This window comes from Pelobates fuscus, chromosome 2 (assembly GCF_036172605.1).
Source record: "Pelobates fuscus isolate aPelFus1 chromosome 2, aPelFus1.pri, whole genome shotgun sequence".
Taxonomy (NCBI): Eukaryota; Metazoa; Chordata; class Amphibia; order Anura; family Pelobatidae; genus Pelobates; species Pelobates fuscus.
In genome coordinates, this window is record NC_086318.1 from 324,280,856 (window position 1) to 324,298,802 (window position 17,947).

Consider the following 17,947-nt stretch of genomic DNA (forward strand, 5'->3'; position numbering starts at 1 on the left):
AAGGATGTCAGGGACAAGATTGTAGGCCTACACAAGGCTGGAATGGGCTACAGCTTGGTGAGCAGGTGACAACAGTTGGTGTGATTATTCGCAAATGGAAGACAGACAAAATAACTGTTAGTCTCCCTCGGTCCTGTGATTCATGCAAGATTTTACTTTGTGGCCCTCTTCCCTGCTGTCCTGCAATGTGTCACTGCTTGCCTTTCTTCCACCTCTGACTGGATGTCCTCCCGATTTCTGAAATTCAATCTCTCTAAAACTGAGCTCCTTGTCTTTCCTCCTTCTAATACTTATCCTCCTCTTTCGCTCTCAAGTTAGTGGTATCAACATAAGTCCTATCTTGCTAGCGCTCTGTTTTGGCGTCATACTTGACTCTGGCCTTACCTTTGAGCCTCACATCCAGTATGTTACTAAATCCTGTAGATTTCATCTTAAAAACAGAGCCCGCATCCGGCCCATCTCTTACGTAAGATGCTACCAAGGAACTTGTCCATGCTCTAGTAATTTCCCGCATGGATTATTGTAACCCTCTCCTGATTGGTCTTCCAAAAGTCATATTGCCCTGCTACAGTCTGTAATGAGAGCTGCAGCTAGACTGATTTTACTCTTCTGTTGCTCCTCACACACCTCTCCCCTCTGTCAGTCCTTACATTGGCTTCCTGTATCTGTAACAGTCACCTGGGGACTTATGGAACGGTTTATCAGGAGTTGGATCCCAGTTGCAGGAGATGGCACAGGAAGCAGGCAAAATCCAAAACACAGTACAGATTAAGGGAAAATCCAAAGACAGGGTCAGGCGAGAAGCAGAAGTCAGGGCTGGCAGCGGAGTAACAAAGTCGGTAAATCAGGCAGTCCAGGAAATAAGTCAGTAGCAAATCAAAGATCTGTCAGGTAACACCAAACAGGCAAAATGATCAGATACTAGGTCTCAGGCAGGGCTGGCTAATTAGGTGAAGCTGACCCTAATTGGAAAAGGGCTGCAGGTGGATCAGTGCTGCTTAATCCAGGGCAAGGTGGTCAGGAAGGAGAAAAATGCAAACAAAAACTGAAGCCCCCTGGTGGACAGCACGGCAGAGAACCTGACTTGGATGCTGGAGCTGTGAGTTCAAACCCAGCCAGGTCTCTTAAAGGGGCAGTCATGCCTTGCTGTCTGTAGGGCTCGGGCTGTGCCGTGACAGAGCCCCCACAAGTAGTGACCTTCGGGGGCAAACATACAGGGCTTCAACTAGTCCAGTTCAGGTTCAGACAGGAAATCCAGGTCTGTATAGGCATCAGAATCATCAGGATCTGAGAGAGTTGCAACATTTTGCAGATTGTTATTCTTTGAGAAGGCAGTGGAGGCAAGGAGGCGAGAAGGGGATGCAGCTCTGGCCTTAAGAGCTTGATCTTGCCTGTGGACCACTGGGGACAGATCCTCTGTGTTAGAGCAGGAAACTTTAGGGGAGACAGAAGCTGAGGATTGGAAGGTAGCTACAGCAGTCTCCTTTTGAGGCTCTGGAACAAGAGCAGTGTTAGCCAGGGCTGTTATCGTGCCATTGGTCTGGTTAGGTTGTCTTTGTGGTCCAGTAGCATGCAGAGTTGAACAACAACAGTTGCCACAACAGAAGCAAAGGCCTTTGGCTCTCCTTCTGGCTTTTTCATTTACCGTGAGCATGGTATTCAGTGTTCCATGGTGGTGATAGGGGTAAAGGCCTTACCAGCCGGTTTGGAACATTCATGGGGCAAAAAGCTGGTTTCAAATTGCTCCTGCTTTCTTTCTCTGAACCGGCCATCTAGCTGGGTGACCAGAAGGAACAGATCTTCCAATGAAGTGGGTACCCCAACTCTGGCTAGTTCATCTTTTATCTGTATTGCTCTATTAAACCAGTCTCATTATAACCGGTGTCAGCAGCTAGCTCCCGGAAATCTGTAGTATAAACCTCCACTGGTCTTCTCCCTTGCCGGAGGGAACAGAGGGCAGTGCGTGTAGCAGAGGGTCTCAGGGTGTCATGGTATCATGTACGCATTGCTGCAGCAAAGGAGTCCCATGAGTCCAGTATTGGACTGTTGGAGTGCAGGAGTTGGTGTGCCCAGGTTTGGGGTTTACCCGACAGCAGGGCAATTGTAGTGCGAACCTTCACATAATCCTTGGGGTATGTGCGTGGTTTTAAAGTGAAGAGCAGTTCACAGGCTGTGATAAATGATTGTCAGTTCAATCTTTTTTCAGTGAACTTGTCAGGTAATGCAATATCAGGTTCAGGAGCATGGTGTGTTCCCCTTTAACTCAGCAAAACCACGCTGCAATTCACTTACGGTTTGGGACAGGAGGGTCACTTGCTGTGTGAGGGTAGTCAGGACATTCAACATCTCCGCCCGCACAGGTTTTCTGTGCTATAGAGCAGGAAGTGCCCTCTAGTGGCTGTCTAGTAGTTGGCACCCAGACCACTCCAATGGGCAGAAGTGGTCTGGGTGCCTGGAGTGTCCTTTTAAATAAATAATGACACAGTGTAATATTTCATGTGTTGTTGTTCATCTGAGGTTGTATTTACTTAATTTTAAGACATGTAAGGAACACATGATTGTTATTATATCCTGATACGTAAAACCATATCATTCAAAGACTGTATATATATAGATATCTATATATCTATATATCTATCTATATATATATATATATATATATATATATATATATATATATATATTTATAACGAAAACAGGAGTAACTGGGCTGCACTCACGGACTTGAATAAAAAGTTATAAATGTATTCCATATGTTGAAGCAAAATCGACGTTTCGGTCCTCGCAGGGACCTTCCTCAGGATCAAATGACATATATATATATATACAGTCATGGAGAGAAGAAAGTACACCCTCTTTGAATTATATATTGTGTTGCTACATACAAATTATTTAAAGAAACCAGAATGATGTAACTCTTTATCAATTTATTCTTAACTTGTATAGGGAGAGGTACAGTTTAAAAAAACTGAGCAAAGACCCTATTTCTTTCTCATCATTTAGACTGTAGATTCATGCCTAAACCTACAGGATATTATAGAGCGCCCCCCAAAAAACTTGGCTAATAGAATTCATACACTGTAATTCCTCTTCCTCTCATATAGAGTAGTGCCACTTGCAAAATCCTCTCACGTTTAGTAATGCCATTTTCCAAATGACTACAGTGCCAGGTGGATGTCCAATTCTCATGGCACTAAATACTAATAAATACAACAGTCCATTCACCAAGGTATCCCTAGAAATACATTTAGAGTGTCTTTCCAATAAGTGTTTTCCAAAACAACTTTAAAATTAATTATAATAAATACTCATATTAACTCATTAACGGCCAAAGGCATGCTGGAATTAAAATATACCAAAGCAACTACTATTCTTTTGAAAATGTGATTTTTTTTATGAACTAAATACTGCATATCCAAATTAAATTCATCAATCTCAACTAATGTCCAGTCCTGTCAGGTATCTATTGCATATTAAAATTATGAATACTAATCCTTACATACTGAGTCAAAGTATTCAGTACGTTTTCATTTATAATTTAATATATTGGTAAATATATCATTTGTATCCATTTGTAGGCATTTCCTGAATGAAGAGAGATGATATTTAATATCCATTAGTCCAAAGTAGAAATGCATTATTTATTTTCTAGCTGACCAAGAAATAGTAATATATATATAAATGTTAGGTTCTCATAATTTCAAATTCCATATAATAATGGTTGTTCCAATTATCTGTAATGCACTAGCAGGCAGTTGTGCTATATAATTGTCACTATTCCAGTACTATAGACACGTGTACAGATGAGGGAAAATTGCACCATAAAAAAAAAATATATATATATATATATTTTAAAGGAAATTTGACTGGAGGCCAAAGGGGCTAAGGGTATTTTATAGACTTGTTTATGGAGAAAAAAAAATGGGTTTGTCCAAATCGACTTGCCTGAAAAAAATGTTTTTGTTAAGGGAATTGTGGCATTGCAGTTAAGATGAATTTCATCCATGTGACTGTTTCAGGAAAAAAAAATTCAGATGAACCAAAATGGTAAAATATATATTTTTAGTATACTGATTGGCCAAAAACAAATCCAAAATTCTGTCAGTGGCAGTCTAGGAGACAGCCACAAATGTTGATTTTATTCTCAGATCTATTTAGTAGATTAAGTAACCAATAGAGAGAAAAATAGGAGGAGCAGTAAAATATGTATATATTATATATATTTTTGAAATATATATACTATAGAAATATAGATTTTATTTACTACTCCTTTTTTTCCTCTGTTCATTGTTTGTAATTAAAATCAACATTTAGTGGCTGTCTCATAGCCATCAATCATTTTTTGGGGGGGTTTATACATTCTTTATTTATTGATGTAAGATTAAAAAAAATACAAGGAAATTGCATTGTTAACAAACATGTAATGTGCACAACAGTGAGAAAAGATCTAACCAAGTGAATACAGTATATGCTAGGCAAGATGCATAGGTCTAAGCTAAAAACATAATCTCCACTCCTTTTGAAATTTGTGTGTCCGATTTTGTATGCCAGGGTAACTAGGTCCTGCTGTTTGAAATAGCTCAACCCAATGAGTCCTATAGAGTTCGCTAAGGGCTGTGTCTAAATTGAAGTTGAGTGCATTAGAATGGGTTTGAGGCAATCATTTTTTTTCTCATCAATCAACTTTTGCCCAAGACAGAACTTGGATTTACAAAATAAATGGAATGGTTTTGTCCATAAGAGTTTGGGACTTCAGATGAACCAATGATTGCTCATAATTCACATAAATTGAGAGTTAGTAGAAACTGAATACATAAGTCTAGTATTTCTGTATTTACTTGGCAATAGTAACACTAATTTTATTCTGAGCAGTTCCATGATTGTTACTTGTCTTCTTAGGGACATGTTTGTGGTTGTACATTTCAATGGGGACAGTTTTCATTCAGTATGTTGTGTTCTATTATTTAATTAAACTCTGTACTGTGTCTTGTATTGTTTTTTATATGCTAAAAACCAATACTTCGGCTTTAACTTTGTTCTAACTAGAATTTGCTGTACTGGGCATCCTCATCCATGATCTTGTGTGTAGAATGTGAATTCAGGTAAGAATTTAACTCTGCCATGTTTGTAGATTTGACAAGTTAAATTTGGGAGTTGAAAAATGTTGAAAGGACAAATTTGACTTTGAAGTATTAAGAGTCCTTTTAGAGCGTTCTTCTATAAAAAAAAATATTTTTGCAAGTTGATATGCAGTGAAAAATATTACAATTAACAATGATTGACAAAGTAATCTTGCAAATGCCTTTCCAGGTTCCATAATTAGTGTATTTGAGAAAAATAACATTTGTTAGTACTACAGTGGCCTGTTTGAACACTATTTTTCCATCTATTCAACATTAGCCTAGAAAAAGACCTGTTCTGTTTACCTCGTGATTGTAGGACTCAAAGTTGGAGGACTATCATTTGTCCTCCTGGGAGACTTTCATTCATTGCAAAGATGTTAAATATCAAGAAATCTTTGAACTTTTTTTTCAAAATCCACTGTCTGGTGAACCATCTGCAGATTATTACTTTGCTGTACTTGTAGAAAACCATTAAAAATAGACTAGAATTCAAGACTTTTTGTTTGTCCCTTTATTCATGCAGAAGCTTAAACGCAATGCACAAAAATCATCACCATCATTTTAAATGCACCATTTTATTTTTTTTTTGCTTTCTCTGTATTGTGGAATAAATGATATATAAATTACAATTTACAATAATTTTCTTCTCGTTTGCACATTAGCAGTAAATCCTCTTGTAAGTAAGTATTAGGTGAAGTATATCTGACCCTCAGTTCCAATTAATAACTGCATAGCACATTGCAACCAAAACTCAAAGCCAAATATGTGTGAATATATTATAAAATGTTTCTATACTGTGCGCATTTTATATCTAGATGGTCTAGCTCGGGGGTATCCAACCCTCAGCACTTCAGATGTTGTGAACTACATCTCCCATAATGCTCTTACAGCCATAATGTTGGAACAGCATCAAGGTATATGTTTTCCTAACATTCTGAGTGCCGAAGTTTGCCATCCTCTGATCTAGCTAAATCAGATAAGGAAAAAAATGTGTATATGTTTATATGTGTATATGGTTTTTTTATGCCACTTTTAGTACGGTTGAGAGACTTCTTTTTTGTTCACATATACTTCTCTAAAAAAACATATTCACTATGAGTAAAATGGATGCAGACAAACAGCATGCCATATATATTGTATAGCACAAGCTTGATGAATTGTTAATCTCATAATATAAATGGATTGTAATTGCAGGTACAATGTATATATGCACATGTAAAAAGTATGCAGAGCAGTGCACACAAAACATATTTTGCTACAGCTTTTAGTAGAAAATGAGTAAAAGGCATTTGTTAATGTACCCATTATAGAGAGATATTATGATGCTTATTAGTGCAAATCTGTGGTAATCACATGTAAAATTATAAACAGACCGATCTTTATCTCATTCTTCATGTTGAGGTCCTCACAATAGAAGAAACTTTGTTTCCTAAAACTATCCCATTTAATTCCATACCCTAGAATACTTTTTTTTTTTTTTTTACCAATCACTTTGGTAAATCACATTGCCAAAAAAAAAAAAGTAAGATTTATTAAGTATACCCACAATGGGATAGTTGAAATTATTTATTATAGTTGTCTTATAGTTATTATAAGTTCAATATAGTAAATCGTGAGCATGGATTTGTATTTATTAGTACTCTATTCATTCAGATTATGCACCTTGAAACTAAAGTTAATTATCTTTTGAGTTATGTTTTTTTTAATCCATTCAGTGAAGATAAATGAACAAAGACCAATCAAATGACATTCAACATACCCATGGGAGTTCCAACACCATAACCTTTTGAATCTATAAGGCCTCCAATCTGTGTCAGGTTACAGTTCCGTTGTGTGACAAATTCAATGGTTGTTGACTCCATTAGAAAAGCATAATCGGAGGTTAGCACACGCTGTATACCTTCTTCATTATTTTTGACAAGCACCGACTGACTTCTGCTATTCATAAAGGCCCACATTTTTTCATAAGTAGGAATTTTGGACTTCTGTAACAAAATAAAAAGCACACATTTGAACACTGCAACTTAACATTGTTGGTATCATTTTTGACAAGACAAAGTATAATTTGCTTATTTCACAATGCAATGTATTCATCACTCAATGTCAAAACACTACACATGCTGCATAGATAAACAGTTGCAACAATTTGGTTCCAAATGAGTTTAGTCCCGTAATAGCTTTTTAACTCATAATAGCTTTTTCTTTTTATAGTCATCTAGAACATCAAAAACTCTACAAAGTAAGTGACATGTTATAAAGTAAATATTTTGATCATTCCTAATTGAATAGAGGAAAGAAAGTGTTTTGAATACTGGATAAACAACATTCAATTTACTATATCAAATAATAACAAACCATTCCATTTGCATTTAGGCTCCTTGTCAGCAGGCTTGTAATAGAAATGGCCTTATTAGAGGTAGAACTGAAGGTACTCATAAAAGTGTTTTGAAAAATATCATCATAGTACCAAAAGTACAGGGGACAGTTAAATGACTTGTAGATGTCTGTAGGTCTTACCATCCAAACAGCTCCCAAGAGTGTGCACATATGCTAAATGTGAGTCAGCATACACTTAGTTTTTGACTTTGCTCAAATATGCCTCCAGGTTTTTGTTTTTTTAAAACACATAAACACATAAACACATAAAAAGTACACATAAGTTTTAAACATGTCCCTAGATTCGGACCTAGACACTACTTCCACATCCACGTCATACAACGCACCCACCAGACTGAAGATGACTCAACTACTAGATAAAGCCTACCTATTTGACAGCTGGAGAATCACACACCCGCACACAAAAGACTTCTCTTACTATTCCACAGTTAAACATACCTATTCCAGACTAGATATGCTCTTTCTTCAGCATAGACACCTACACCTCATCCAATCCTGCAGGTATGGCCCAATCACCTGGTCGGACCATGCCCCTTTGACACTAATTCTCCAAATCCCTACATTAACCCCCAACCTTTTCCAATGGAAACTAAATGATACTCTTCTCAATGACCCAGTTGTTACAAAGGCGCTCACTGACACGCTGCAACACTACTTTGTAGAAAACATTCCCTCCTCCACCTCCCCACCTATCATCTGGGAAGCCCACAAAGCAGTTATACGCGGACACATTATAGCCTTAGCCTCTAAACTTAAAAAACAAAGAGACGCACAGATAGCAGACTTACTTACTGACATTCGACAACTAGAACACAACCACAAACAAAACGTTTCCCTTGACATCTACAAGCAGTTAGTGGACAAACGCACGACACTACAAACACTTCTTAACTCCAAGGTCAAACGTATGCTTTTACGTACTAAACATGCATACTATACACAAGGCGGGAAATGTGGCAAGTTGCTAGCAAGAGCCCTCCAACAAAATAAACAACGAGCATACATCACCACAATTAAACAGAAGGAGGGTGAGCGCACACATCTCCTACCAAACATACTCAAGGAATTTGATGCTTTCTACTCAGACCTCTACAACCTCAGACAAACACCACCTTCCACCGAAGAGGTGACCAGCTTCCTATACACTCGAATCACCCAGACTATCCCCCCGAACATCAGACAATCATTCGACAGACCCATATCACCGGAGGAATTTACCTCAGTGGTCAAACGACTCCCTCTTGGTAAGAGCCCTGGACCGGACGGCTTCACAGCCAAATATTAAAAGACGTTCTCGAATACCCTAAAATTGCCCTTCGTGGATGCATTCAACGCCCTCACGACAGATCACACACTCCCAAATGAATCCTCTCAAGAGCTTCACCAAGATCCTAGCCAAGCGTCTAAAACCACTACTTAGAGGGCTAATCCACCCAGATCAATCTGGATTCGTGCCGGGGCGTAAGGCAAAAAAAAAATACGACAAAACTGCTCAGCCTCATTCACACCGCCAAGATAGATCAGTCCCAAAGCCTTATACTCACCATAGATGCCGAGAAGGCGTTCGATAGGGTAGACTGGTCCCTGCTCAAAATTGCACTGCAAGCATTGGGTTTTGGCCCAAACTGGAACAAATGGATAGCGGCCATATACTCCAAACCAGGGGCGAGGATAAGGGTAAACGGCCAACTGTCCGATGTAATACGTATAACCAATGGCACGAGACAGGGATGCCCCCTTTCCCCACTGTTATTCATTCTCACGATGGAACCCTTCCTACAGGAAATTAGAGATTGCCCAGGCATTACAGGCCTTAAAGTAGCACAAAACGAGTATAAGGTCACAGCATTCGCTGACGACCTCAGATTTATAGATAGATTTATATCACCAGGTTTCTAACTATAAAATCAATGTAGGTAAAAGTGAAATTCTCCCCCTTAACCTATCTCAAGGCACTATATCCACAATCTGCAAAATGGTCCCCCTCCAGTGGCCCCCAGAATCGGTTAAATACCTAGGAGTCCATCTGACCACATGCCTAGACCATACTTTTGATATCAACTTCCCCCCTCCTGAAAACGATAGCAGCCGACCTCAAAGCTTGGAACAAACCACAATTTGGATGGCTCTGCAGAGTCCATATTCTGAAAATGAATGTACTTCCCAAACTCCTCTATCTCCTGCAAACCCTCCCCATTAAAATCCCTTCGTCCTTCTTCGCTCAAGCCAAAAGGATATTCAATACATTCATATGGGCAGGAAATCTCCCAGACTCCAATATGACTGTCTAACTAAGAGTAAACAAAAGGGAGGTCTTGGACTCCCCGACCTAGTGGCCTACAATAAAGCCATTAGCCTCACGAGAATATACGAATGGGCGCATCTTCATAACAACACCCAATGGGTACAGATCGAAGCCAACTTCTTTAAGACCCCACTCCACAACGTTCCTTGGCTAGGATGGGGGACGGATCTAATGACACGCAATGCTGCATTACACCCGACGATAACACACACCCTACAGACCTGGCATAAACTCAGGAAAGAAAAACACATAGCACCTCACCCATCACCACTATATCCAATAACGGAGAACCCATCCTTTCTCCCTGGCTCAAACACAACAGCCTTCCAAAGCTTCCCTAAACAGACCCACACACTCTCCTTAGGCGACGTTCTCAACGACAAGGGAATAGCCCCCCTAGAGGACCTGATTCCTAACACTGAACCTTCAGGTATGGCCAGACTTAGACACTCACAGATTAAACACTTCGTACAATCAGACCAAACACTCCTCCAAGGCCATAGAAACCTCACAGTATTTGAAACACAATGTCCACACCACACACTACATAGGGGACTAATCTCATCGTTCTATAAAACGATACGCCAACAACATGAGGAGACCCTACCAAACTCACAACACAGTGGGACAGGGTGTTGAACACACAGACTCAAACAAAAGATTTTTCAGAAAATTTTCTAAAACATCTTCCACACATCTAGGAGCAATAGCACCCATGAAGGCAACTATAAAAGGATAGCTAGGTGGCACCATACCCCCACCCACATCAATAGATTCTTCCCTAACTCACCCAACATTTGCTGGAGGTGCAAACAAGTAGCAGGAACCACAAGCCACATTTGGTGGCAATGCCCTGTGATCCAAGATTACTGGGGAAAGATTGCCACCCTTTAGGTACTATAACGGGCATCAATCTCCCCAAGAAACCCGAAACCATGTTGTTCCTACTATATCACCAACCTATAGCCAAATACCAACGTATACTCCTCAACCACCTCCTAACAGCAGCAAACGCTCTAATTCCTACAATGTGGAAACAATCCACAGCCCCAACCATTATAGCCTGGATAGCCAGAGTAGATTCCATTAGAACGATGGAAGAACTATCCTACTCTTTTACTCTTAAATATGACAAATACCACACTACCTGGTCTCCTTGGCTCCAATTCCTCCAGGGGAACCATGGATAGTAGCCGGATACCGACTCCGAAATCCAGTGCGGTAACCCTCCCAAATACGCACAGCACCAACCTTCCACCATGTTGGGCCTGATAACCTTTTAAAACTTATGTATGTAATAAATTTATGTATGTGAAAAGCTATCGTACCAAATACTGCTTGCATTCTCACATTAATGTCATACCACTGATGCAATATTTTACTATCTCCAAAATGCATTATTTTGTTGTACTGCACTTTATTACTCAATAAAACTTAAAAAAATTTAATTAAATTAAAAATAAAAAAAGTACACATAAGCTGTATGGTTTAATATATTTCAGATTTTATTTATGACATATTTTCTTAACTGCATTATTTCCAGTCTGATAAAACTAGCAATTAGTGATAATATCCATGATTCAGGACAATTAGAGAAAATGTTAATGCAATGCTTATAGTACAGTTGTTTCATAATATTGCATATGCTTTTAAAAACAAAGCACAGTATATTTCAAAATCTTCTGTATGGTCCATGTTGTACATGTAGAATAGCAGTTTTATTTGGGAGTCAGTATTATCTACAAACGTTTGTCTATTTATAAGGTTAATTTTTCTGCTGGTTTTTGCTACCAGTTTATTTTAAATTAACACACCTCGGGTGAATTATGATGGTTTTTAGTTTATCCAACAATCTTTTTTTTTATTGATGAAGAAAAAGGATAGAGATCTTCAAACAAGACTTTGACAAGTAAACCAATAATAATAATAATAATCTCTACTCTTTTTTAGGGTATAGTACATAGTGATTTATAGTAAATAGTAAATGTGGGTTGTGCAATGGGGAGATGGCTTGAATCTTTGTGACCCCTAGGCACTCTAAATCGATTATGATGCTAGAAGGCTTGTGGCCCCCATCATCCTCATTATTTTATACACTGCCCAGAGGTGAGCCTCTCATTCTATATTTTGGGATAATTTTATTAGTCTCTCGGGTTGTACTGACAGAATTAAACGTTTTTATGCAGATTGTAGACATGCATTCATGTTGGGTGAAGATTGTGCAGAAATTATGTATAGATTTTTGCAGAAGGCTAAGTAACTGCTGATGAGATGTTTTAAGTTGCAGCAAAGGTGGATAAATGGCTTTCTAAGTGAACTGTAGAAGGAGGTTATGTTGTCACCTCCTTCCATCAGGTCTATGCTTAATTCTCTGCCATAGATGAAGCTTCTTATGGTGCAAGGACTTTTGCCACTGGCTTTAGATGTCTTAATTGTTCCCATGGTGGCCATGATGATGCTTCACCCACTCCGTTGCATCACTCTTTTACCAGGCCTCTCTTGTTAAGTTGATAACACCAATGTTTGAGCTATAATGTTTGCTGTTACTGATCAAGTCATCATCTGTTAGGTTGGTGTTTTCTGACTTAGATTGTCCTGGGGGAGAGACAAAAGTATACATTTCTATAACATTATGATTACTGATCATTGTGTTCCCTAACTTCATGGCCCTGATCTGTATATTTTTCATTCATATATAAGCAACTAAGCTTCTCAAATCTATGCCGATCATTGTAAATATATATATATATATATATATATATATATATATATATACACACAAAAAATAAAATGGTCCATGCACTCTTGCTTAAAGATAATAAACTGTATTGATGATACTTGCCGGGTGCCAATTCCCATGGGGATGTAGATAGAACAAAAGCAGAAGGAACTGGGCTGCACTCACGGTCTTGAGTAAAAAGTTATAAATTTATTCCATAAGTTGTAGCAAAATCAACGTTTCGGTCCTCGCAGGGACCTTCCTCAGGATCAAATGACATACATACACTAGACAAATATCGCCATTATATAGCCATAAAATTAATACATAATTGACTTACCCCAGGTGCATAGAGTCAACAACAACAACAACATTATTTTGTCTGATCCTATGGTGCACGGAGTTCAACCGATAAGTGATTTCCTGTGTAAAACAGTCTCCTAGGTAACGCATACCGCGTAACCAAGGTAACGACGTTCAGTGACGTCATCGCGTAGAAGTTCTGGGTTACTGGCAGGTCACGTCCTTTTCGCGCATGCGCAATGACTAATGGAGAACGCCGGTTGTTGACTCTATGCACCTGGGGTAAGTCAATTATGTATTAATTTTATGGCTATATAATGGCGATATTTGTCTAGTGTATGTATGTCATTTGATCCTGAGGAAGGTCCCTGCGAGGACCGAAACGTCGATTTTGCTACAACTTATGGAATAAATTTATAACTTTTTACTCAAGACCGTGAGTGCAGCCCAGTTACTTCTGCTTTTGTTATATATATATATATATATATATATATATATATATATATTAATACTTAATACATCTGAACAAATGCCAAACATAATTTGTATTTCTTATAAAAAATATCCCTAAAGTCATTATACAAGAGGGATACATCTAATCCTAACTTTGTCTATACTCTGAGTTAACTCCTAAATTTTAAAGTAGACTGGGTAGAGATAAAGCAGCATAAAAATAAAAGTGAATGTCAGTCTCAAAGAAGAAATATATAGAATAGAATTAATGTTTTACATTCAACTTACCTTTTCCATAGCGTGGAATCTATTGACTGTTTAACCAGTTTTCTCTGATGTTCATCATTGTCTGGATGATCTCCTAGGTGTCCTCTACTCATTACTTTTATATGCCAGATGTATTATTTCATCTTGTGGTTAATGTTTCTTTTGCAGTACCAACATTTATTTCTTGATTTGTCTCTCCTCGTGGTGATTTCCACAATGTGGCTGTATTCTTGACTTTATGCCAGACACGTTACTTGCAGCCAGCAGGTCTTTTAGACTTACTTCTTTGTTCCGTTTATGGCACTTTTGATCTTTAGTACAGTCCTAACTTTAAAAATATTTTAAGTATATGCAAAGTTTACAATATCAGTAATGTTAGTCTGTGGGAACTACAACCCTACCTACTTTGACTCTGGCTTGAATGGTTCATGGCTCCCTAGCATCAGAAAATGTCCACATGCTATCCTCCTACTACCTTGTATGTCATTTTGGGCCCAGCTTCATTCCTTCAATTCTACGGTCTTCATCCATTCAATCTTGTTTATTCCTCTATCCCTTTCTTTTCCCTATCTACACGTAACTCAAGCTTCAATCACTCACTCACACTCAGTCCCTCAGTCACTATCTTTGCACTCACTCATACTGTACAAAATAAATATAAATATGTAATGTGTATACAAATAGAAATGTATGTCATTGAATGTTTATCTAGGTAAATGTATGTATACGAAAAAGTTTTATTTTTACTCTCACGCTCTCCTACAAATTTAGCAAAAACTAGTGCATTGCCTCTTTACAGGTTTTATTTTTCATCAGTCATCAAAATTAATGTTTCACTCAGCTTTATATTGGGCTGAAGTAAACATTATATATATATATATATATATATATATATATATATATATATATATTTATATATATATATATTTAAGATTTCGTTAAAGATTTTAATATCTGTCATGATATACATACTTAACTATGTTCTGCTACTTATTCACGATCGAATGCTATTTTGAATTATTTTAATATAATAAAACCTCCCAGTCATTTGCATTTGTCCTTGTAGAACCTATTTCACTCTCAAAGTAGCAGATGAAGTAGAATTTACTTGAAAAGCATAATATGTGTTGGTGTCAGAGCTAGGAAATTTGGTTTACTAAGTTCTAAACAGAGCAGATAATTCATAAAAAAAACTATAAACTATTACACTCTGTCTTAATTATTTTGTACAAAACAAATTAATATTTGATAGTAAGTGGAAAGGCTTTACAATGCATTTCTTCATAGGCTACAGGGATAAATACATTTTCCTTTTAGTGAAATAAGTATATAGTAAACAGTCTCTCTGACTATCCTACCCTTGAATAAAATAAATATTCAAAACATAAAATTCTGTAATTGATCTAATTGTTTTACTTTCAATTGTGATCTCTATCAAACGAGAACTGCTGAGGCATGTAAACCTTTTTAGACAACATAATCATTTACATTGTGTTGCGTCAGCACAGAGCAGTTAAAATAGTTCACATGGCACCTTATACTCACAGCAGTTTTCATGGTTCATAGCTCCAAAATTAAAAAGCTACACAATGTGTATCTGACAGTAATGGAGTTACCCCTGTGCCACGGTGCACAATAAATAAATTATTTGTTTCAGCCAGCTGTTTTTCTTTTTGGCAGAATTTAGTAACTAATGTGTGAAACAAAATAACTGCAAGCACAAAAATGTTCAGGGGAGATTTAAATGTCTTGAGTTGCTATGTAAAATAACAAAGTTATAGACCATTTACAGAATGAGAAATAATAGTAAATGCAAACGATAAATTTCTCCCAATATTTTTTTTAGCTAAAATATTTCAAGAATAAAATGTAATATTAAAATGTAATAATAAAATATGCCAATACATTCTATTTACTTATATACACATGCAAAATATAAAAATACTTAAAAATGCTTGAATATGGATTTTTGCGCATATAATGTATGCCAGAGATAAAGAGGGTGCCAGGACATGGGCTACCAATACCAAAAATGTCATTATTTTACAGATTAAAGGGACACTGCACTGCCCAAATAATGTTTTTATTTTTTTTAATCACTGTTTAGAAGATATACCATGAATGAAAACAGGCATGCATTTAATTATGCATTTTTTTTTCATTGTGTGTATACCTAAAAACAGCTTGTGAAAGCCACAGATGCTAAAGGTTTTCTGAGGTCTCCTCTTTTTAACTCCGCCCAGAATTTCTGTCACTGGCCAATCACATACATCCCGACGCATCTCAATGAGAAGTCTTTGCAAGGCAGGCAATTTCTGCCTCTTGAGTGTATCTTGAGTTTATCTCAGTTGGTTGCTTAAAAGCCAGGGAGGTGTAACAAGGTTAATTTTTAAAAGTACCAATTTTGATTGGAAAAAGAGGACACACAAAGAGAGGACACACCCTTCACATATAAAGCATTTTATCAATCTAAAGTGGTTTAGGAGACCAGAGTCTCCTTTGAAATACCTCTTTTGGGTCAAAATATATGTTTATTTTCAAAGACTATCAATCTCTCTTCAATAAATTAATATGTGAGCAGGTATGTGAGAACAGTATAGTAGGTGCATTATGGTAATGGTTCAATCAATATGTTGAAAGTTGGATTAGGAACCAATACTTTATCTGAAGAGGGTATATTTTAAAACCATTTCAGTGATAGAAATGAATGAGGAATACACTTTACCCTTTAATTTAGTTGTGAAGGAAAAAAAAAAACTTACTCAGCAGAAATATATTTACCAATAGTTTATAAATTTATATTGGTGAAATGTCCAGAATTTGTCTATAAAGCAAAAAATATTGTACAGCTAAGGCTAATATAAAATGAAGGTGATTCAAGTCAACTAAGAAAATCAAGTGGAAAAAACCATGAGGAAGGGTCCATTGCACGCATTCATGATCACATATTGTGTTTGTTTTTGAAGGTCACACTTTCACGATTTTTTTTGTTTGCTCTTTTTCAAAATCAAAATGCTGACAAAGATTTTATAAAAGCTACTTAAAAAATGAATTTATTTTTAAAGATGATCTAATGTAACAATGTAATACCTGTTAGAAATAAGGACATCCATCTGTTTTGATGACAAACAAATAAGTTTAATTAATTTAATGTAAAACATAAAAAAAGATAAGCAAGTAATAGGTGAAAAGTAGGATATATGAAACTTTAATCTAAAAATTAAAAAAATGCTAGTTACTCAGTGTTTTGTTTATGTATTGAATTTTGGGGCATTAGAGTAGAGTGAAATTTCATCAAGCATGATACATATAGATTAGACAATGAGAGTGGCAGTCCTTACAATTTTTAATGATCTCCTCGTGATAATAAGCAGACATTTAACTAATGGAGAGTTATATCTGTGAGAAAATGTTTCAAAGTAGAAACTAGAGTAATACATGCACACATGCATGTGAATGAGAATATTCTCTATGAAGACTTCTCATAGTTATAAATTGATGCCGCAAACCACACTTTACATAGGAAATTAGGTCAAGAGTTTAGACTGGAAGAAAGAAGATTTTCGTCTAAGGCAAAGAAAAGGTTTTTTTTACTGTAAGAACAATATGGATGTGGGATTCTCTGCCTGAAGAAGTGGTTTTATCAGAGTCCATACAGATGTGCAAACATCAACTAGATGCATACTTGCAAAAGCAGAATATTCAAGGATATCATTTTTCAATGTAGGGTAATAGCTTCTTGATCCAATGATAAATCTGACTGCCATTCTGGGGCAAGAAGGAATTTTTTTTTCCTAGTTTGTTGCAAAATTGGAAGTGCTTCAAACTGGATTTTTTTTTTTGCCTTCTTTTGGAAAAGCATATGTGAGGAAGGCTGAACTTGATGGACGCAAGTCTCTTTTCAGCTATGTAACTATGTAACTATGCTAAGCATGAATGAAAAGCAACAGTTTCCATAGCCACTAAAGTATAAAAAGGTATAAATATTTACATAGCACGTGTGTAATTATTCAATGATTTACTGTTATAAAAATGGAATTCTCATTAAAGATCCATAAATCACATACTGGGCTAATGTAGCAGGTTATTAAAAACCTAAATTAATTACATTAATAGCAATGTATACAGTTTTTTTCTAAGTAAGGTTTCTGAGTAACATAATAAATAGACGTGCAGGGAAGAAATATATAAAGGTTACTGCAGTGAGCTCACTTGAAAGGTTTTGGTGTGCAGGTATCACATATAACCCTCTTTAATACCATCTAATCCCAAAATATTGTAAGCAATACAGTTTAACCTTTAATAAAGGAAATGGTAAAAACATGAAATTCTATAGAAAATAGAAATATAACATCAGATAACATTGGGGTTAGAATATTG

The 17,947-nt window shown here is 36.7% G+C and overlaps 1 protein-coding gene across 2 annotated transcripts in view; it reads right to left on the bottom strand.

Moving 5' to 3' along the window:
* The window catches only part of GRIK2 (glutamate ionotropic receptor kainate type subunit 2), a 622,789-nt gene that overhangs the window by 66,687 nt on the left and 538,155 nt on the right, over nt 1-17,947 (bottom strand). For both annotated transcript variants that reach the window (XM_063443553.1, XM_063443554.1), the window contains one exon: nt 6,883-7,108. In XM_063443553.1, the coding sequence (XP_063299623.1) occupies nt 6,883-7,108 (226 nt within the window). The remainder of the gene's footprint in view (nt 1-6,882; nt 7,109-17,947) is intronic.